The sequence below is a fragment of the Porites lutea genome, chromosome 2 (genome assembly GCF_958299795.1).
Source record: "Porites lutea chromosome 2, jaPorLute2.1, whole genome shotgun sequence".
Lineage (NCBI taxonomy): Eukaryota > Metazoa > Cnidaria > Anthozoa > Scleractinia > Poritidae > Porites > Porites lutea.
In genome coordinates this window covers 47,547,388-47,569,348 of record NC_133202.1, presented here as the reverse complement: position 1 = coordinate 47,569,348, position 21,961 = coordinate 47,547,388, and the positions used below count along the sequence as shown (strand labels likewise).

Genomic DNA, 21,961 nt, shown 5'->3' with positions numbered 1-21,961 from the left:
TACGTTTATATTCTTTATGTAATTGTATCTATCACCGAAAAACTAAAAGAATGATTACTGAAAATACAATCCCAATATACAAACTTAAGAATATATTAATAACATCAGTCTTTAGATTCTCACAGACCTTTTTATGCTATATGGTATAAATAATAAACAGACATAAAAAGTCAGATAAACTGCATCTATATAAAATACGTGAATTACGTAGTGATGTACATGTATATATGCTAAAGAATATGTATGAAGAGTCAATGAAACTGTAGAACAGAGAAATGATTCTTGCCTACTTCGGTGTACATGTGCAGTTAAAATATAATTACATGTACAATTACTAAAAGAGAGACTAACTTATTACGTTAAAATCTATTCTTTACATACATGTCCGAGGTAAAACATGATAAAACAGTTTACTTCTAAGATAATGGCTCAGTTCTTTTCAATAATCTAGAAACAATTCTCCCGATAAAGAAGGTAAAATTTTACTATTCTGAAATTCCTGAAAAATTACGCTAAAAGTTACAAACCTTTGGAACATAAAAGAGAGAATTAGCTATTTTAACAACGGCAGATTAACTAAGGTAAAATAGTTTGCTAATAATTACGTTGTTTACCTAATAAATGTACTAAAATGTCGTCTTTCTACGGTTCTTTAGAATCTTCTTAAAAATCGCGTCTTTTCTGCTCGCACACTAGAAGACTCGTTAACTAAATCTAATGCCATAATTTTGTTTGGTGCGTAAGCATTTTCTTAATAGAACTGTGAATTTCTTGACTGACCACTTCAAGCCATACTCGTTTGGCACTGGACGTCCCGTGCTGATTACAGTTTGTATCTGATTGTAAGGTTAAGAAGCTTCAAGATACACACTTTCATAGTAAATGGTTTCAATAAATTGCGATACACTGTTAGCGTAATGACCTCTACACTGGTTCTTAAAGCGACTGACAGCACCACTCCTAATCAGAACTAAACTAAACGCGGATCACATTCAAGCGGTAGGACGCAATTTTATCTCAGAAATCCAAGGTAAAAAAGAGAACACTATTGACAACTTAGTGTGGAAGACGCTAAAAGAGCGTTTTTCTTCATCAACTAGTTAGACATTCATCATCGCAAAAGATACAAATCTAAATCCAACTGCTGCTTCAAGACACCAGACAGGACAAGTTCTGCGCTGTGTATGTCTGAAACAAAAGAAAGATCAAAGTGGGTGTGAATAAGTGAACAAAGTGACACTAGTTCCATGGTTCGTACAACTTCAGACAAACAAATTTCAAGGATTTTTCAAGGACAAATTACAGTTTTCAAAGACTAAGATTTATTCAATAAATCAGCACTCGATAATCCCCTTCTGAACACCTTATTGGCTAAAACACGTCAAGGAGTCATTTGGGATTATTACTTCAATCATCAGCCACGGCTGAAGACAATATTTTATACTACTTGCAGCAACAACGCTTAGGAAAATGACTGGGCATGACTTGCAATTGCATCTGAGGTGCAGAAACAGCATTTGAAACAAAGAAACAGAAGTAAGATATTGCTCATGTTCCAAAATGTTTTAGACAAGGTACTTAATTTCAAGGATTTGCCAAGAGCTAATAAAGAAATTAAGTACTATTCAAGGACCTTAACCGAATTCAAGGACTTTTCAAGACAACTACTAAAATTCAAGATCTTTCCAAGATCGTGCGAACCATGGGTTCACAAAGATGCACAGGCAAATTGCTTTGATATACGTATAGCATAACAAGCGTTGAATTGAAAAATAAAAATCTGAAGAAGTATTAATTTAATAGATAATGGAAGCAGTTAACTTAAGACTAGAGAGGCTAAATAATCGCAAACCAAAAATGGATGATTTGTTAACAAAGTAACATCTCCTTACCAAATCCATTCTTCATAAATTCGGAACATAACTGAAAATCCCTGTCACAGCTTATTACTAACAAGGTTGGTGTTCCCTGCGTGGAAAAAAATGTTTTACAGTCTGAATGTAGAGCTGTATAATTTTGTCACTGTTTTATTGATACGATAAAGAGTCAACATGTACGGTTGGTGTTTGGTTTTTGCCGATAACGTAAGTCTGTCAGTTACGTCTGTTATCCATGAAAAACGATTGGAAATTGGTTTTTACCAAAAAATACAAGTTACGAGTCATTTTGAGAAGATATTAAAAGCACTAGAATCAACAACAACAATTGCATTAACGCCTCAAACATAACTTCCTCTTCTAAAAATCTGTTGAGAGCCTTACCTGTTCAGTTAAATTCTTTTTGAAGTCTGCCAAGTGCTGCTGTGAGGGAACTTTCGGCAACACCTGGTGTTCACACAAACACATCCAAAAATGTGAATAATCTAACTCAGGGGGCATATTCTTTCCACGACTTTTCCCATCAAGTTTTCAAGTTTTTCATGACCTTAGGTTAAGCTGCCTCAATATTTTCTAACTTAATTTCACTACACAAAAATACAGTATTAAGAAGTCGTGTCTGTTCAATTACAACCTGTCTCTTTCGTTCAGAAACAAAGCGGTATACAATGAAATACTGACGCACACCATAGTATTGTTTGAAAATATGTATTTCCATTGTATGTACTCAATAAAAACAAAAATATTATCAATGATGGGTATTAGGTACTTTGTGGAAATCAAAAAAAATAATTCCCAGCACGAAAAACTAATCTGCCCTAATCGCAAAAATTAGTTCAGACATAAACTCTGGTGTTCACCAAAAAGCATGCCGTTTGCGCTATTTAATTGTATGTCTCTATCTTGCATTCTCCTTGCTTTGACATCTGCAGTAACTAATCTACCAAACAAAAATCCATGACTTTCCAGGCCTAGAAAATAAATACTTTTCACGACTTTCCAGGTTTCCCATGACTCACATGAACCTTGTTAAACTGTTTAAATATTTAATTTATATTGACTGTTAGAGGTACGACAAAACAAGCCGAAGAAACAAACCTGGCCTCCCGCACACTGGATGATTTCTTTCATAGATGCGGGACTGGGCTCGATGTTTTGAGTCACATATACTGAGATGCCCTAAATAAAAAACACAAAACCAAAAGGGATTACGATTGACTGCCAGTTCACAAGTAACTATAAGGTCCATAGCCACCAAATGTCCTTTGCACCATAAGGAACTCAGCAACCAAGGGTCTTGAAGTCAGAAATATGGGAGATAGGCCCTTATCCAATTATCTCACTCCCCCCACAAAGGAAGGTAAGAAACAGGACACTGTGTGATAGTGAGCACGGTTTATTTCTCAGAAATAATCAGAGAATGCCCCTTCTTCTATTTTTTCTCAGGGGAGAGGGCGGCTGTACTTAGGCTAGATTTCAAACCGGACACTCCGGTTGATCGCCCACTAGGTCGAGTTACTTCTTGGCATAACAAGTTTATATCCTTCTCAATTTGAGGGGTGATAAGATTACTTAAGTAGTGCACGAAACGTTTGACTCATGTAACTTTCATCCAGAAAGAGAGCCATCCAACCATTTTTCTGAGATTTTTTTCACATTCTCGTGCCATCGCATTGGTTTAAGGCTAAGCGTACGACAGAGACTAGTCATGTGATAATGAACCCTAACAGCCATGGCAATAAATTCACATTGAATAAAATCAATAGTGGTAAACCTGCAAAAGAGGGCGTGCTCTTGCTCTTTGTAGCGATGTTGTCAATTTCATGTCATACATTTCCTCTGACTGGGCATCTTTTATCGTAAATTCAGCTGGGTCTGGACAAAAAAAAAAGCAAACAATACATACCGGTACATGAAAACTAAGAGTATAAAGATGCAAAAATCTAAGATGTTAAGTATCTTAAAACTAATCGGGACTTTCGAGAAACGGGTCCCTGGGTTAATAAAACGCGCAACATGTACAACTTGTGTTGCAAAACGTAGAACTACTCTCTACTTTCTGCAACAACTTTTTGCAACCCGCAACAATCTGATTTGTTGCAAGACAGGTTTGAACGTGGGTGGTAAAACGCGCAAAATCGTTATTCAACTCGTTTTACAGCAATGTTGCAAAAAAAGTTGCACTTTTTTGTCGGCCGTTTTATCGTACCTTTAGACACATACATGTACAGCCCACGCCAGTATTACAAATCCTAGAACTCCAGTCACGATGTAGCTTTGAACCACGCATAGTCTAACATAGTGCTTCATTTATCTTTTGGCTTGGGGGAAGCGGGAATTAAGGTGCGTTAATACATCAAGGGAGAAAGGGAGAAGAAGGGAAACCTTCCCTCCTTCCTCGCGAGCCTATCGCATTATTATTCCCCATTTCCTTTCCGCATCAACCCCTGCCACGCAAGCTATACCTTGTCCATAATTGTGTTGTATAGTGCTTCCTGGTGTGACCAAAAGAAGAGTATTTTTCGATTTGGCTTGCTGCTCATAACGTTATTAGACATGCAAGTTAGAGGAAGTAAACAGCTACATGTAATGATTCGTAATTACCAAGGAGACTGTTTGACTTCTGACTTTTATCTATCCAGTCAGGACTGACAACATAGTGCGCTACAGAGATTGCACACAGAAACTTCACTGTACGAATGATCTGAAAACAAATGGACACAAATCAGCCTTCTGAAAGACCTTATACTATCCTTAATAACCGACAGGTACTAACGCAGGTCAAAGGTCACCAGTCAGAAGTCAGCTTAAAGCCGTACATTGGTAACTAAACAACACTAAAAGTATCTCCTAGCCCTAATCAAAATCCGAAATAGGCTTTTAGCTTGAAAGGAAACTGCCTATCTCAGTTTTTTATCATTAGAGCAGTTGCCTGCACTTATGACCTGTGGCTTGCATCTTGAACTTGCCACCCTAAAAACTGCATTCTACACCAAGCAGTTAAAACAGTTGAGATTATACACCATATGAGCCAAAATGCTCCGTATTGCAACTGCACTTCAATAAATGGTTGTTGTTGCTCGCAATTTAAAACATTGGACGTGGCCTTTTGGCACTAGAGATGCATTACACCTCTCAGGAAAAAAAAAAAAAAAAAAAAAACTAGTGAAAAGGTTCACTTATGCTTTCGTTTAATTAAACCCATCACTATCAACAATAGACGAGCTTGGGCCTATATTACTGGCAAGTATGTAGCTCATTTGGGGCCAGTGCTTGTTTAAGAGAGCAGTCTTTGGAGTACAGGGTGATAGACATTGTAAGTAGTACCTTTCTTGTCACAAGGTGGGTACATTGTTTTACAGAAGCAACAACTGTGCCTCCAAGATCAATAACAATCTAAAAACAAAAATAATACCATTTTGTTAGGAATATTAACATGCACATGCAACAACTATCCATTGCAAACTAACTTTATGCACCATAATAATGATTCATCCAAATCACCTAAAGATTGTAAGTCACTAAAGCGATTATCCAATCAAAAGTACATTATCTGATAGAAAATACATGTAATATGCATATGGTAGCCTGCAAGAGCATCCGGTTTTTTCGGCTCTAGTTTCACCCGCCGAGAAAAATTTTTCGGAGGGAGAGAAGCGACGACTGGAAATACGTCTGCGGGTCGCAGGCTTAAGCTACACTTCACCTTCATTTCATTTAGCACGCCAATGACTAGCATCGACGAGAAAATGAAGCATGACTTCTCGCATCAAGAAACATATTTTTTTTCCTACACAACTGGTCAGGCTTATTCTTCTGACACGACAGGTCACACTTCACTTTCATGCTGTGTAGTATGCTGATGAGTCCACAATTACCCCTTTTTGCAGTTTTTTTTTTACTAGAGAAAAAAAAACCTAAATTGATGAAAATACATGACAAGCAGTGACTAGAGCATAATAGACTACTTGTTTCCGAACTGAATCAATCAGTAATAATATATATTGTATCTAGTCTTCAGAATTACTGCTTCTATAATGGACATTACAGACACTATGGACTTAAGCTGACATTACTGCCTAAAGCTACAGTTTCTATGAAAAATGCAAACTCAAAAAGGAAGAAGGTATGTACAAACCTCTGTTAGTCTTGACACTTCAGATGGAGTTATACCAGTGAATAAAATTCTGGGACCTTCTCTTTTTTCAGAAGCAGCAGGGCTTGTGGAGTTTCTGTCAAAAATGGATCAACCGATGTTTATGTACTTGTTATTATACCATTTCTGTTGACATTAACACATCAAAAAACCATAATATCTCAACCCTTTCTCAAGAGTGATCGACACCCATTTCCTCTTATTAAATTTCAATACATGATAAAGAGAAATGGAAGTGAGAATTAGTAAAATGATCAACTACAGGAAAATGCTAAGATCTTTTATTGAACTCTCCCAACTAAATGTTCATAGAATTTATGAACATCAGTTGACATATTATTGGATATCGGAGCAAAAGGGTTAAATGAGAAACCATGGCAGGAAATTATTTGGGTGATAACTGATTTTGCAACAGAAAGGTAAATTAAAATATTTTACACTTTTACTTCTGCAAGTTGCTCCAAAAACATTATTACAAAATAAATTATATCCTCAAAATAAATTATATCCTCAAAGTACAGGCCATGTAAATGATTTAAAACTGAAACACACACCTTGCTCTCTTAACTTGGTCATTATCTTCAGGAGTGCTCTGAAAATTAACAATAATAATAACAATAATAGTAATAATAGTAATACTACTACTACTACTAATAATAATAATAATAATAACAACAACAAATTATTTAACAAAATCTACATAACTAGTATTGTACATGTATAACATGTTCGACATTCTAACAAGTACTGACCTGCTTACATTACATGCATCATTACGTTTAAAGTAAATACATTACTAAACACGATATGTTGAAGATCAAGTTCCAAACTACAACTTCCAAATTACACAGATTACAGTTTTTGGGCAGACAATTTTTAATGAACAAGAATTATAACAGCTCTTAACCAATATACAATAATTATTATAATGTCTACCTGCTCTCCAAGCTTTCTTTTTCCACTGACAGGAGTCTAAAGATAAATAAAATGTTACAATGTTCGCTGATTATTATTTTGCAACATGCACCGTTAAAGTCCTTAAAATTGACAAATGATTTGTAAATGTATCTGATTACTGTAACATAACATAACATAGCACAATGTAACATAATGTAACGTAACATAACATAACATAAACTCACCAGCCATGCCCAGCCATGATATAAGGCAAGGTATACAAACTGAAGCCTAACTGTTACGAATCTGTTATGAAATGTCAATACAACCACAGGGCTGTGCTCTAGCAGTGCCAAGTGGCCCCTGGTACCTTACTATCGCTATAGGGTAACTAGGAAATCTTTAGGTTTTTTCACCCTGGATTGCTCCCTTAAATTATTCTCAGTGTAAAGCCTTGAAGTATACATTGAGGGGTTAAATTAATCAGAACCTTTTTCAATACCTGTACAGTGCCCGATTCATCAGCAAATGTCTGCCAAGGAACTAATGAATGAAAAAGAACAAGGGAAAGAGTAACTTCATTATAACAGCAAGATGCAGACAGAATATTACTGTTACATGTGGACAAAACTGCAAACCTGTTAAAAATTCAAATTGACATGGTGCTGCAAACTGGTCATTTTTTTCCCACAGCAAAACATTATTTTACAGAAAATTAGAAAAAGGTTGGGCTACTTACGTATTAATTCCCTGACAAGAAGGTCTTTGGTTATTTGTAGTTCAGTCTCATCACCTAGAGTTGAATATCTAACAAGGTTGCTTGGTGATGGGTATCCAGCTGAAGAAAGATGCAAACAAAAAATTATTAAAATACTGTGTCAGAGATCTTCTCCCATGCTCAGCTCATGTTCAAATCTGTGGTAAATTCTGACTTGCTTTTTAAAAGAAGAAACTTACTTTTGCATTCGGTTTTGTCTCCAAGTTTATGAAAGCTCTTGCCTTAATTATTTAGTTTCCTCTAAACCAACTAGGGTAGATAATTTTATTATATACTATATAAAGTAACATATAATTATAATGCACAACTGTACAGTTGTAAGTGTTTCACATAAAGCAGCTGTGCAAAAAGCTATTATTAACAAGTTTGTCAATAGGATCTGCACAATTATAAGTGAAAAAATTATTTATGCTGAACAACATTTAGCTGCAAGGTGTTTCTTTTCATACTGCAAGAGTGTTTTTACTATTAAGAAAAAAATTGCAGCCCATGGGCTAGCAAGAGGTTTTCTTTTTACAAATAACGTTCGCATGTAAACATGCATAGTGATTATAATCCTAATCAGCACCTACTTGTAACAATGTCACCAAGCCACTTGGCATTCACGCAGTGGATTCCCCATTCTCTGGCTTTGTTATATTTCTCTCCAGTAGGACTAGAATTATTAATATTACACAGAACCAGGGCTAATGTCAATAACAAACGGTCATGTAGTTCACATGAAATGTTGATTTATTAAATTTTGTCATGTATAAAACTTGTGGACATGTTTGCAGTATTAACAAAATTAAAATTGTATCCATAAAAAAGTATGCCCATACCCAAGAAAACTACATGTACATAGAAAGTGTAAGGCAATGTTCATTTGTGAGATCATATTTCATATTTACATTACTTTTTGATGGTTTATTTACTTTTTGTTGAAATTGTTAAAGATTTAATTTTAAGCAGGATACGTGTACTAGTTTGTGGTCAAGGGGGCATCTTCTTACATATACAGGAGTAGTACACTCAAATTGCACAATTTAAGTTGAAAAAGCACAGTCAAGGACACCAATCCAAAATGTAGCTGTGCCTTATATTTGTTTGACCTTGAAATTCTGAAATAATGTTGGTGTTTGGCCTGCTGGTTTCAGGTACAATCACAAATATAATAATTGAAAATTTTGGGGGACAAAAAAAAAAAGGAAAGAGTGGAGACCAGAGAAGAAAGGCAAGAGCTCCTGCAAAATTACATAATGTACCAAGTGCATTGGTTGTATGAGCTGTTCACTGGCTTGACAGTCTCACAACAAAGATACTTCTACCTGAGTTTCCAAAGTAATGATGAAAGTAAATGTACTAAAAAGTCCTATCAAATTAATATTCTTGACATTTAATTCACACATGTATAGCAGAGATACCAACCTCTGGAGATCTAAAATCTTTCAAAATCTTTCACTAGCCCCCTGAATTTCAACGGACCCCCCTGACAAATCGGCCCAGCCCCCGATGGGAATGATTCAGAACATTTTATGAAGTCTTACATGAAGTACATACTATCAAATTCGCAATCATCGTTTTAATGCCAGAGAGAATCTTTGTCAGTGACTAAATATGTGCAATATTGCCCCAGAAACTGTACTGTAAATAAGAAAAAATCTAGTTTTGAGCTAAAAATGGGCTAAATCTCAAACTAAGGCACAGAAAAGCAAAAAAGATGATTTTATCCGGGAGATACAAAATGTATGGTGACCCGCGTATGGGAGAGCAGGAGATCAGTGCTGTATCCGGGAGAGTTGGCATGTATGGTATAACACATCTACACAAAATTAATGTCAACAGCCAAGGGAAGCAAAGGTCTATACAGCTTGCAGTACATGTTACATGTAAGGTTCAATACTTGGTATAAAATTTAATTTCCTTTTGATTCAAAATCATTATCATACGTTAATTTTATACCATGCTTTATTTACCTTTTGCAGATAATGTGAGTGTTAGCTCGTGTTAAATAACCAGTGTATCTCGCACCAACAATGAAGATCATGTTCTTTAAAAGAGTGCGTTCTGAACCTGTATATCCTGTCACAGTAATCACCTGCGGTGACAAAGAAACAATCAATTAAACCATCTTACCTCATCCCGCCTCTTCTAAAATGCATAATTACAAGTATTATACCGTGAAATTCCGAAAATAAGCCCCTCCAAATATAAGCCCCCCAAACCGGTAACGCAAAAAACCCTCTGTTAAATTGCCCCTCCAAATATAAGCCCCCAAAATTGCCCTCAAACACAAAGTAAAACAAAGCAAAAACGGTAAATCTACTTCCAACTATAAGGCTAGCCCAATCGATTTTGAAACGCAAATTTCCCTCCGTAGATAAGCCCCTCCGAATACAAGCCCCTCAAAAAATGCCTTTGAAAAATATAAGCCCCAAGGCTTATTTTCGGAATTTTATGGTAGTTTTGTTTTGCTCTGTAACACTAAATTTAGGAAAGTGAGATTTTTAAAAAACACCTTTTGTTTGTTTGTTCATTTGATTTCTTTGGTAGTACATGTACATTCATATATTATCAGATCATTAATATTCTTACCATACTTCTACACGGGTTGACTTTTTCTTTGAATGGTACAGGAAGGTGAAGTGGATTAGATGGTGGAAACATCACCTTCGCCATCAACACATCATTTAGCCAATGTGCTGTTACAATTCTCTTACCATCAGCAATGGCCTATAGCATAAAAATAAAACATTCAAAATATGACGATTATTGAGTAGGAATTTAACACGATTCAAATCACTTAATGTTCTTTGGAATATATATTATTGGGGTAGATTCAAATCTGTAAGTTGGTAAGGAGCCCACTCTTCCAGTCCCTAGATAAGAGGGGCATGGCCACAAAACCTGTGTCCCTCCGTTAGATCTACCACTGGTTATACCGCCACTGGAAAGATTAGCTAGTAAAGTAGACTTCAAGGTGTGTCAAATGGATCACTAAGTTGTACAGCTTTACGCTTGTGTATAATTTGTACAGGGACATGTACATGGAGAACTCGTTAACGGGTACATTATAATTATTATCTAAATTACTATTTAGCAGTAGGAAACATTTTCTCTGAAGAATTACGGAGATCTTGGAGGGTCTTATACACCTTGGCCGTTGCATATTCTGATAGAAAACATGAGAGGGAGACAGCTATTCGATCCCAAGATGAAGTCTACAGTAACGGTTTGCATATCTGAACAGTTACTCAAACAAATTCTCCCGACAGAATTACTTCCAACCCCTTCAGTATGTATTTCAGGATATGCAAACACACTGACAGGCAAAAAAGTTTCATGTTGCCTCTATGACAAACTGACAAACAGAAGCAAAACTCCTTGTTACTGGTGCTAATAAAAAGATAATTTCTTGCTACTAACAGTAATGTCGTAGACAAAGTTCTTTGTGAAAGGTTTGAACCCAGGGGTAATATCAAAAGTAGGTTGAGTTTGATCATCCGGGTGAACGTAGTCCTGAATAGGACTACATGTACGTTCTTTCTACATTCTTCTTTGTTTTTGCAGATAATCACTTTTTGGTTAAAAAAAAAAGATCAAAACACTAATTTTTCTGGCTTAAAATGTCAACTAAAGCAAAAAAAAAAGATTGTAAAGATTTTCCAAGTTTCAACTGTCAAGGAAAGGGATTACACAGTTTCATTGTCAATGGCGAGATTTCTGCTGAAAACATCTTCACAACTTTGTTTATATACTTGTACAGTGCAGTCTCATGCAAACAGGCCCAGCCAATCAGAGTGCACATAATAACTATGTTATACTACCTGATGGTATGTATGCATTAACCTAAATAGTTGCGCATAAATAAAAAATACACCTCAGGCTCACACTGTTGTTGTAGTAGTACTGCCTTTCAATACCTTTTTATAAAGACTTCCATGTTGGTTTAGACAAAGTAAATGAGTGCAACGCTTGCCATAAAATGGGCTGACTACACCACCATGCTGCTCCACAACCTGAGGAAGGAATTACACTTTACATTTCAAGAATTCCTTGCCACAAACCTCAGTTATTTTATGATGATGATTCAGAATAATAAGCAACAACAGGGTCATCCATTAGACTTTGTAAATAAGGTACACGTATTAGTTCTATAAACACACTGTACAGCTGGCTATCTGTTTGTATTTGTTAATGTACTGCTTACATCCATCCAAGTATCAAGGATATCATGGTCCATACATTCTTGATAATCTGATATAACAAAAACACAGCCAGCCAAGCAATTGGATCCTGAAAAAAAAAATACATATAAATAAATAAATGAATAAATAAATATTTAAACAAATAAAAAGGTGAAATCCAAAAGTTATATTCAATTTTCCCATTCATGATACTGGTAATTCTGTTTATGTTTTTTATCTACAGTACTATAGGTGAATCTTTGCTAACGTCATTGTTTACATTTTTCCTCATTAGCACAGGAGTCCTGGCTGTACATGTATGAACAAACTCATTACAAAAGTTGAAAAAGCTGATTAACTTGAGCAATTTGTGCAATTTTCAGCTCTTTCAACCAATATTCAAGAAAATTTTAGGCTCAAATTTTCAGATATAACTGCAATTGTTATGCTTTTTCGATATTCAGAGGGTTGATTCCATTAGCTTCACCAGATTTAACAAGTCTGGATAATCAAGGTTCGACTGCACAGAGGTGCTTACTTCTTGCCCCAAGATACAAAGTTTTTCCAGAAATTTGATAAAGGTTTACTATAGGTACACTGTATAAATTATGTAGGTTTAAAATGTGCTTGCAAAAAAGGGGGGGAGTGGGTACAGGTTTAATTTGAAGCGCATGTACCAACTAAAATTTTATATTCTCGTACATGTATCTCAACAGTCCTCCCCCAAACCATCTGTGGTCTTTCTGTTGCTCTTCAGTTTGGGAGTCAATGAGCAAGAGGAAAGTTGGAAACAACTTTAAGAGGACTGCTAAGAACAAAATGAGATAAGGCAGGGAGCAGTATATATGTCCCAAACAGCAGCACAAAACAAGATGGACCAACAGCAAGATGTCCTTATGCACCTTCTTAGGCCATAAGTGATGATGATGATGAATAATGAGGATGACGATGATGATGATTTTTAAGTAAACATGGAGTTTACATAATGCATTTCTAACCTTGGTTTTCTGTTGACTTTCCTGGGCTGTCTTTCTTTGACACATCCTCATTTTCTTTGTTACTTTCACAAATCTCATTATTATTTTCACCAATTTTCACCCCTCCACTCAATGCATCTGTCTTAACTTGTGCCATCTCACTAATCTGACATTTAGCTCCAACTTCCAAAGCACTCTTCTCACCTACAGCAGCCTCACCTCCACTTGTGATGTTATTTTCTGCCTCTGAAGGTTTACTGTCTGCCGCAGCAGTAACTGAAGGAGATACTGGGCTCATTAATGTTGATGGCAACGTGGCTGGTACCTTAGGTGCTGAAGTCACTGGAGTAGAAACAGAGGGAGGTGATATTTGTTGGATGCCTGCTGGAAGTGGGGTGGTTGTTGTTTTGTCATTATCATCTGGTGTTAGGAGTGAACTTGTTGTTTCAGTCTCTGTTCTTATGTTTGCTTTGCAAGGGACATATCTTGCCTCATCCTGGATTTTCTTTTCCTTAATGCTATCAACGATCCAGCTTGGCGTTACAATCTTGATAATGTCTGAATGTTTTAAAGCACATTCATATTTTGCCTACAAAAAATGCAAAAGCAGTCAATAATCTTCAGGGATTTAAAATTCATCTACAAAAATTTAATTGATGATGAAAAGTATTCTAATATTATGAACACTACGATGCATACATGTATGTTGTAGTTAATTGTTTATCTCAGGTAATTTTTCTTTTTCTTTTGTTTTTGGGTATGTTAATATACGCAAATGAAATTGAAACAAAGAAAAAAAACTGAGATAAAAAAATTAACTACAACAAATATATGTCTACTTTTGACAAGCGTGCTTTTGCAAGTTACATAAAATGTCTGAAAGCAATTTAACAACTTAAACTTTATAACCAACTACTATTACAGTGTATGTTTCCACATATTATTTTGTCCATGAAAAAATACACAAAAAAAGAACATGCAAATGGTACCAGTAGACGCAGTGGGTAAAATTGATAGACTCAGTCTGTGGAGGCTCAGTCAGTATTCAACCTAGTTTGATTCAGAATTTCCTTTGTTTTCTATCTCTACATGCAATTATTAAAACTCTGGTTTAACCTGAGAACAGAGTAAACCTACAACATAGATTGATACTGAATTATCAGGTTGCAAAAAAAAAAAAAAAAAAAATAGCGGGCCGATGGAGGCCTACTATATAGGGACACAACAAATAATAATAATTATTATTAGAAGTATGTTGGTTTTAAAATGTATGGTTTGCTATAAGAACTGGGGTTTTTACAAAATTAATGGATCTACACTGTACATGTACTCAACGGTACTTACTCCAGTCGGATGTGGAATGACAAGATGAGTACATTTGGGATTAAGGTTCAACTGGCACTGACCACCATGGTATGTAACCATTGCCCATAATGCATCTCTGTCTTCTTCTGGAATCTGTTAAGAGATTAGGATACATTGTACAATTTCATTTTTTGTTTCTTTTGAAGCAAAATCAGCTTGGTTTTAAACCAATTCAGAACTGAACAGCCCGTAACCACCTATGTGGATTCTCTCCTCTTGCACAACTGGTAATGCCATCAGTTTAAACAGTTACAGACAACTTTGACACCTAAAATGTATCTTGTGAAAGGGGAGAGATCTTTTGAACCATACCCATACATGTGTGAGCACAATTTAGTCAACAGAGAAAGGAGCAAGAAAAAAATAACACAAACAAACAACAACATCTACAGCTGTAAACTTGACCAGAAAATCCCAAAGAGAATCTTGTTTCACTACATGTATCAGTCCATACTCTCTTTCAAGTAATAATATTAATTTCATGATTGATAAGTAAGTTTGCATCAAGGAAACAACTTGAAACTTAAGTAAGCTGCTGTTTACATGTATACTTATGCATAACTACAATATACATGTAACCAGCAGCTTACTTAAGTTTCAAATTGTTTCATGTTTTATATTCCAATACCAATCTACACAGTAAAAAACCTTGGGATCCTTAGATGGGATTTTTTAAGGAAACATTTCCCACTAAAATTAAGAATAGCTACTTTTTAATGCAAAAACCAACTTCCTTAACTTTTCCTTCTGGGTATGCCTGAACTTCATAAGCTATACACTGTAATTTTCAGCCTCAGGAATCAAAAGCAATGCACAGCTGTAGTGGTTGACTTGCAGTGTTCCAGGTCTAAAGAATAGGACACATTCCACGGGTCAAGAGTAAAGGTCACTGCTCCGTCGATAAACTACTTAGCCACAGTACAGATGTAATAATCTTTAAATGCTATTCATTTATCTGTATCATGGTGACCTGTACTCTGATCTATGGAAAAGTGACCTGTATTTTAGACCTGCTGCTTACAGTGCATCGCCATTTTGGATAGTTTTGGTACTGTGTGGCCACATACATATAGTGACCAGAAAACAGCTTAAAAGGCTCTCTGTTGATTAATCACATACATACATAATGATAAGGCGATCAGTGTAAAACGCAGATTGCGGACTATTGTTTTCACCATGCAAATGAGTATGTGACAACAATAGTCCCATTATTCCCTAACCCTAAAAACAATAGTCCGTAGTCAGTCGACAGTTGATCTGCATTCTACACTGCCCCTGAATGACAAGGAAAAACAGTACAAACCTGTGAAGGACAGACTACTTTTCCACTGAAAAGCTGTTCTGAATCAGATCTGAAGGGTTCACATCTTATTCCATAATTAAGGAACATCCTCATATCTGGACTTTCTTTAATTTACATTGTACATGAAATCATTATTTTAGGTAACAATTTCCTAATCATGGGTGACAAAATACTCCTTAATTTTGGCATGAAATTACTGCATTAATAATTTCATATGTGAAATTACAAAATTGCTACATACATGTGTGACAACATTCTGTATGTCTCAGTGCCAAGATGGTGTCAAGGTTTTAAAATGTTTTGAATGAATAGAGAGATTAAGATTCATGTTTACCGCAAACGGCAGACGTCAGACTCAAGGTTGAGAATTTCTCAGAATAGAAAATAAGCAGATAAATACACTCCCGACTGATTCCTATGGTTAAAACTGGCGTAAAACTACTTATTTTTGTCTAGAGGCAATAAAGAGTAAACCGAAAATAAGGGGAAAACTTGGTCACGTGGTACAAATTCATGTCTACCATTTGGTGTAAACGTGAATCTTAAATCTCTCTAATATCTACGCCACGGCATTAAAAGATGCTTTAGAAAACCTAATCACATGAAAGAGCACATCAAGAAGGGTTATAAAAAGGTATTCTGTCAAAAAATTCAGAAACTTGTGAACTTAAGCCAAAATTATGTAATTTATTAATCTCTAATTTCACTTGTCACCATTTACAGCTGTAATTACACATATACTGTACATGTACTTATAATCTGTTAAAGTATCTGTTGCAGGTCAACATTACATTCAAGTTAAAATTTTTTAACCCTTGTCTCTTCACCTCAATAATAATAATTATTTATGAATTAAGGCTACGAGACAAAGAAAATTTGGAATCAATCTAGTTAGGTTAAACCAGGGGGGGGGGAAGAGACGAGGTCTGGGACCGAGAAACGATGTTCTCACAACTTGCAAAGCAGTCACCACGCGTGGTGGTCAGCGGAAAATTGCAGTACTTTTCCCACAGTAAATATTTTTAGACTTTTTAGAAGCAAGAAGCGACCGGCAGAGGAAATCAGAAATGCTTACTGAAAAAATAAAAAATTGAAAAAAATAATATCATGCATCTTTGTTTTTCTTTCATATCGTATTTGTCTTTCGGTACTGAAATTGCGGGGGAAACCGTGTTAGATCTTAACCAACAACAATTTATAGGTTACATCGTTTTTGCCGGGTAAGGATAACTTGATGCTGATAAAGATTACTGGAGAAAGTGTCAAATTTATCGGAAGCAAGTAATTCAGAGAGCTTTATAAATATGAGCTTACAGCTCTACAATCATAACTGAATAAACATTCACACTTCATAACATTTCATTTCGTTTATTACGATCAGTCAACACCTTGAATCCAAAGTTAAAATTCAAAACGATCCTAATAAACAAATCACAACTACTACTGAAAGCTCTGTACCTTGAAGCGACTTTAACTTTCCTAAGGTTTGCAGCAAAACACTGCTTGATAGCTCAACTCTAGCTCTTCGGCGGTTCTTATCAGCTGTACGGATCGAGCTATATGTTGCATATTCCAAACTCTGCAGAGGGAAATTGTTTAACAGAAAAAGAAAACCACACACTATGTCTGAAAAGCGACATAAAATCAATAAATTTCCGAATTACCAAAATATAATCGTGAGAAACAGTCCCGCCTTCGATCGCCATGTTTTTGTTTCTTCTCAAGACCGTTGATCTATGGATTTTGACGTAATGCGCATGATCAGTACACAAATCCGCTGGCAAGACCTTTGCTGATCGCTTTGCAAGTTGTGAGAACATCGTTTGGATTTCATTTAAGAGAATGTATGGGAAGTAGCTTACCCCCCCCTGGGTTAAACTTTTGCAACCTACTGCTGTACATGTACAGTCTGTTGTTAAGTAAGTATTTTTCAGGTTCTTTTCTTTCCTCCTCTTTTTCTTTCTTGATTTTCCCAACAATTCAAGCACCTGTAGCACAGGCTCTGTGATAGTCCAACAGTACAAATCCTGTAAAATTACTGTGTTTGTGTGGGGTAAAGATACCATCCTAAAATCCCAAATTTCCCCTCTCTATTTCTGCTGGTTTTACATTTTACTTGCTCTCCATTATTTGAATGCATGGAAGAGGCTAACAATTTTTTTACTTACTCAGTACTTCAACAAAAAAGGATACGGTAACAGCATTTTACATGAGGCACTCAGAAAGACCCACTTAGGCTGCAGAGAGAAACAAAGCACATGTTTGATGCTGCACTAACAAAAATGGGGTGTTGCATAAAAATTTGAATATGGCTCAAAATTAGAACACCCCTCAATCACCTACTTGAAACTGCAGTCCTTGTTTTGAGTGTTGAAAGATGACTCAAGCACAACTTGTGTAGGGTGGATAAATCTTCCAAAACACAATTTATGCACATGGCTTATAATAATTATTGCCCCAAAATAGCTAATGAGAACCACTATATAATAATACATGTAAACGTAATTTATGATACGAATGGTTGTTACTAAGATTTCAAGTTGCCAGGTATTATACAACAAGTACATGTAGGCAGGGAATGAAACAGCTACTTGTAGGGATTTGCTTTGTTCTATTTTTCTTCTATTTTCATTTGAAAGTAGCCGGCAGCCACATTCACAACCTGTTATGTTGCAGATAAAAAAAATGAACCAGTATTCAGTATTTAGTTAGAGTCAGAACTCCCTTTGTTTCCTAGCCCTTATTACCTATACTGTAGGAGACAGAGGTAATGGAAATTCCAAACAACAAAAAAAAGTTATTGATTTTATAAATGGTTCATGAAAAATTGTTTTATTATTAATTTTGTTATATTTACATGTAGTTATTTATTAACTTTTTTTTGCAAAATTAATATGTTCTCGTTGTCAATCAATATCTTTTTTTATTTATTAACACAGTAATATTTGGTAAAGCACACACAAGCTTGTTATGCATGTTGACTGTCTTGGCCATCTAGCACATATCCTTGACACAATTCCAACCGTATGGTAAAAATATATAGATGAAACGGACAATGAAAATGATGGCTGGCAAAGACACTGAATAACAGACCAAATCATGTTGGTGCAACAGGAATCAATGTCCTGTCATGGTCATCCAATATCATGAAATTAATTACGTACATGTTATAATGGGTATTTAAAAAAAAGACAAAACAAAGAGAGACTAACAATTTACAACGTAATAAAAATCACAGTTCATCAGGAAAATTAAATACTTATTGCTCGTTTCATGGAATCCAATGTCAAGGCTACCATGGAAATCACAATTCACAAGAAGAAAATTGTCCATTTCACATTTAATGGAGGAAAAAAGCTAGGTGGATCACAAGTGACAAAAATACCCTTAATTTCACCACCCTCATTCATTATGTGTAGACTTTTGAATTTATTACCTTGACGATGGTTAAGTTACACTCCTTGGCTTCACTAAACTGAGGAAAACCAGTGTCTTTAGCAATAACATGCGTCACAAGATCACTGACATAAAACTCACGGGCTGCACCACCTGACTTCAGCACTTGCTTCACCTGTAAATAATGATACCTTAATAAGACCCATCCATGTGCTCATACAAAATACTTGAAACCAAGCCTAGAATTTTAAATATTATTGGTACTTTGGTCTCTCTTTCTAATACTGTCTAATTTGTTATCAGAGATGGATAAATGATCAAACAAATTATCTTAATACACAACAAACATGTATAAGGTTTATTGCTTTAATCAACCAAATAAGCTTAAACATAGCACTGAAACTCTACAGAAACAAAGAAATAAAAAACAAAATCGTCAACGTAAGCTGTTACCAACTTTTCACTTAAAATCGAAATTTCCGAAAACATTAAGGCTTCCACAAGCTTAAAAAGGTTATCAAATGTGATGCCAAAAAACTGCAAAATACAAACATGCAAATTTAAATACATTTCCCACCTACATGTATCACAGTAAGCTTATGCACTAAACCATCGAAAACGAAACGATAGTAAGGGAAAAAGCAATCAGAAAAAAGCATGCAGTGGGATCTCTAGGGTATTTAATAAAAGTATGAAAGCTTATACATGTCTCGAGCATTCGAGCTGCCTTTTTATCGAGCTCAGTAAAGTCGATGCAAATTTTATTTCTTGGAAACTGACATTATTGGGCACGATCGAACACGAACAAGCGACATGTTTCGAAGGGTTTTCAAAGATGTTTGTAACACTGAGCGCTCATCAATTTTTACTTACAAATCAAGCTTCTGATTTCAAAGTTAAGCTTAATAAAGTACGTGGAAAGACTTAAACAGTGCTATCGAATCCTAGGCAAAGCTTACTTTGGTGTTTGTTGTTTACATCTTTTACTTAAGCTGATTAGAATCTATTTAGTCCCGCTTCTCCTTTGAATCGTGAAGCGCGATTGCAATATTTTCTACACCAAACAATTAGCTACATACCTCTTCATTGCTTTCTTCGGCTAAGAAGAATCTGACGTCTCTAAAAATGTCTGATTTGGAGGTCGATTCAACTGCCATGCTCAAATACATCGCTCCTCCACCATGTTGAAACTGACATGGCATATGGCGACTGGCGGGAAAGATACTCGTTCCAGTACATAACATGAACTCGTCGTGAGGACGAGGTACGGGCTCTGCCTCGTACCCAGACGTCTCTCTCTTGGTGAAAATGTGCGCGCAAAGGAAGGCGGGAAGGAGACAACGGGCGAGACGTCTGGCAGATCTTGTTTTCAAGATGGCGGCAAGAGCAATGGCGGACGAATATGCAGTTTTTAAAATAAGTTTAGCGCTGTTCATTTTGCGAATTCTGAGCAAATAATTGCCTATCCACGTCGTGTGTATGAAGAGGAAGCTGTTTTCACCTCACACATTGGACTCAAGCATCACAATGTTTACTACCGAACTACATACTGTTTACTACCGAACTTTAAATCGAAAAACTACTAGCCGCGGACGGGACGGTACTGCCTTTAATTTAATGAATCTGCCGCACGCCAAGGTAACAGCCGGTCAGGAAAATTAGTAAGTTAGTAATTTAGTAGTCGTTTCTGTTAAGGTCCCGAGTGATGAAAAGATCTCTTCTGTCGAAGTGAAAAATGGCGAGCTGAAAATTGTTGCAACAGCCAAATGAAGCCAAATATTTTGTAAAGCTTTAAAATACTATTCGCTGCACGCTGTATCTTGAGTACACGAAAAGGCAACAAACCAGTCGAGTCTCAAGACCTCTAAGTTATGTTATTAAATAGATGATAAAATATTTTTTAAATCTGTTAAATTTTTGTCTCAGGATTTCGCATTGTGTATAATTTGCTCGACTATGTAAGCTTATGTACAGGAAAAACAGCCACAAAACTAGGTCTAGGGTTTTTTTACTTGTAGTTTTTTATTGTTCGATTTCCTCACTGGGTACTAGACTTGTCACTGAATGCACAGCCCGGTGTAAATAAATTCTACTTACTTTTTATTTATATACCTCATTTTATGATGAAGCTGTGTCGAATGTGCAGCAGATACTTATTGTCTGTATTGTTTTTTATTTGTTTTTGTGATATTACACAGTAGACCAATTTGGTTTTGCCATGCTCTTTTATAACACATCATTTGTGTCTTAATAAATAAATTATTGGTAACTTTGGTTTCAATTTGATAGACAATTTTGTTAAGAGGGTGATGTAGTTGATGAGATACCATCGTAACTACCATTTGGCCAGGCAGGAGACGTTGTCCTAGACACTTCTTTTAAAAAAATAATTGTGTTTGAATATTTCAAATTTCATGGCAAACATGATCCTGTGAATACCATCTTAGAGAATGATGATTGCATTGTCCCAGTGCCAACTGGTGGTAGGAAAGACTGAGTATTATGAAGTTCTTGGGATCATTCTACCCAGATTCAACATTGTTGTTCCTGTGATTGCTTATACATGGTTCCTTTCTTGGCAAACCTGTGGTAGCATAAAATTCCCCTCAAAAGTCTTCTGACCCTCTTCTGAAGGACGGGGTAGTTTTTGACCTGCTTTGGAGTCGCAGAGGAATACAAGATGATCTAATAATTATCAATGGGCACAGAATTACCTTGAAATGCAAAAAATGTTAAGATAAGTATAAGTGGTTCTGCATAACTACTAACCCCCAACCCCCTTCCTGGAAATTTGAACTACAAAATTATAATCAAGATACAAGCATTGAATGGAAAGAACAGTAAAAACAGGCCCCTGGACAAACTGGAAGAATATGCAGTAAAAAACACTACACTACACTATTAGTGGGCTAATGTCAGGTCTATTAACAGTGTCAAGCAATGAAAAATGCCAGCTGTTTTATGTATGGACCAGAAGCTCAGCCATGCAAAACCCTCACCCCTTTCCATTGCTTCGACCTCACCCAGAGAAATAGAAAATATTGCT

At 35.9% G+C, this 21,961-nt stretch overlaps 1 protein-coding gene and 1 long non-coding RNA gene across 3 annotated transcripts; both read right to left on the bottom strand.

Annotated features, from left to right (window-relative positions):
- On the bottom strand, window positions 1–20,116 carry LOC140928857 (PAX-interacting protein 1-like). Of its 2 annotated transcripts, XM_073378662.1 has the most exons (24): window positions 19,995–20,116; window positions 18,956–19,090; window positions 17,713–17,756; window positions 15,520–15,583; window positions 14,196–14,309; window positions 12,873–13,440; window positions 11,898–11,983; window positions 11,611–11,706; window positions 10,283–10,420; window positions 9,664–9,785; window positions 8,281–8,363; window positions 7,670–7,768; window positions 7,433–7,473; window positions 6,970–7,005; window positions 6,588–6,625; window positions 6,016–6,109; window positions 5,205–5,273; window positions 4,482–4,581; window positions 3,652–3,752; window positions 2,976–3,056; window positions 2,262–2,324; window positions 1,893–1,968; window positions 1,128–1,188; window positions 1–836 (listed from the first exon to the last, which is right to left on the bottom strand). In XM_073378662.1, exons 1-24 carry the CDS (start codon window positions 20,082–20,084, stop codon window positions 824–826), a joined length of 2,412 nt encoding a protein of 803 aa, XP_073234763.1. In that variant the 5' UTR covers window positions 20,085–20,116; the 3' UTR covers window positions 1–823. The 2 variants fall into 2 exon arrangements, with proteins under 2 accessions (XP_073234763.1, XP_073234762.1); XM_073378661.1 differs by lacking the exon at window positions 1–836 and having other exon boundaries at window positions 1,112–1,188.
- Window positions 16,867–17,381, bottom strand: LOC140928858 (uncharacterized). Its single transcript, XR_012164671.1, has 2 exons — window positions 17,184–17,381; window positions 16,867–17,098 (listed from the first exon to the last, which is right to left on the bottom strand). It is a non-coding gene; the product is annotated as an uncharacterized lncRNA (long non-coding RNA).
- Window positions 20,117–21,961: the final 1,845 nt, after the last annotated feature.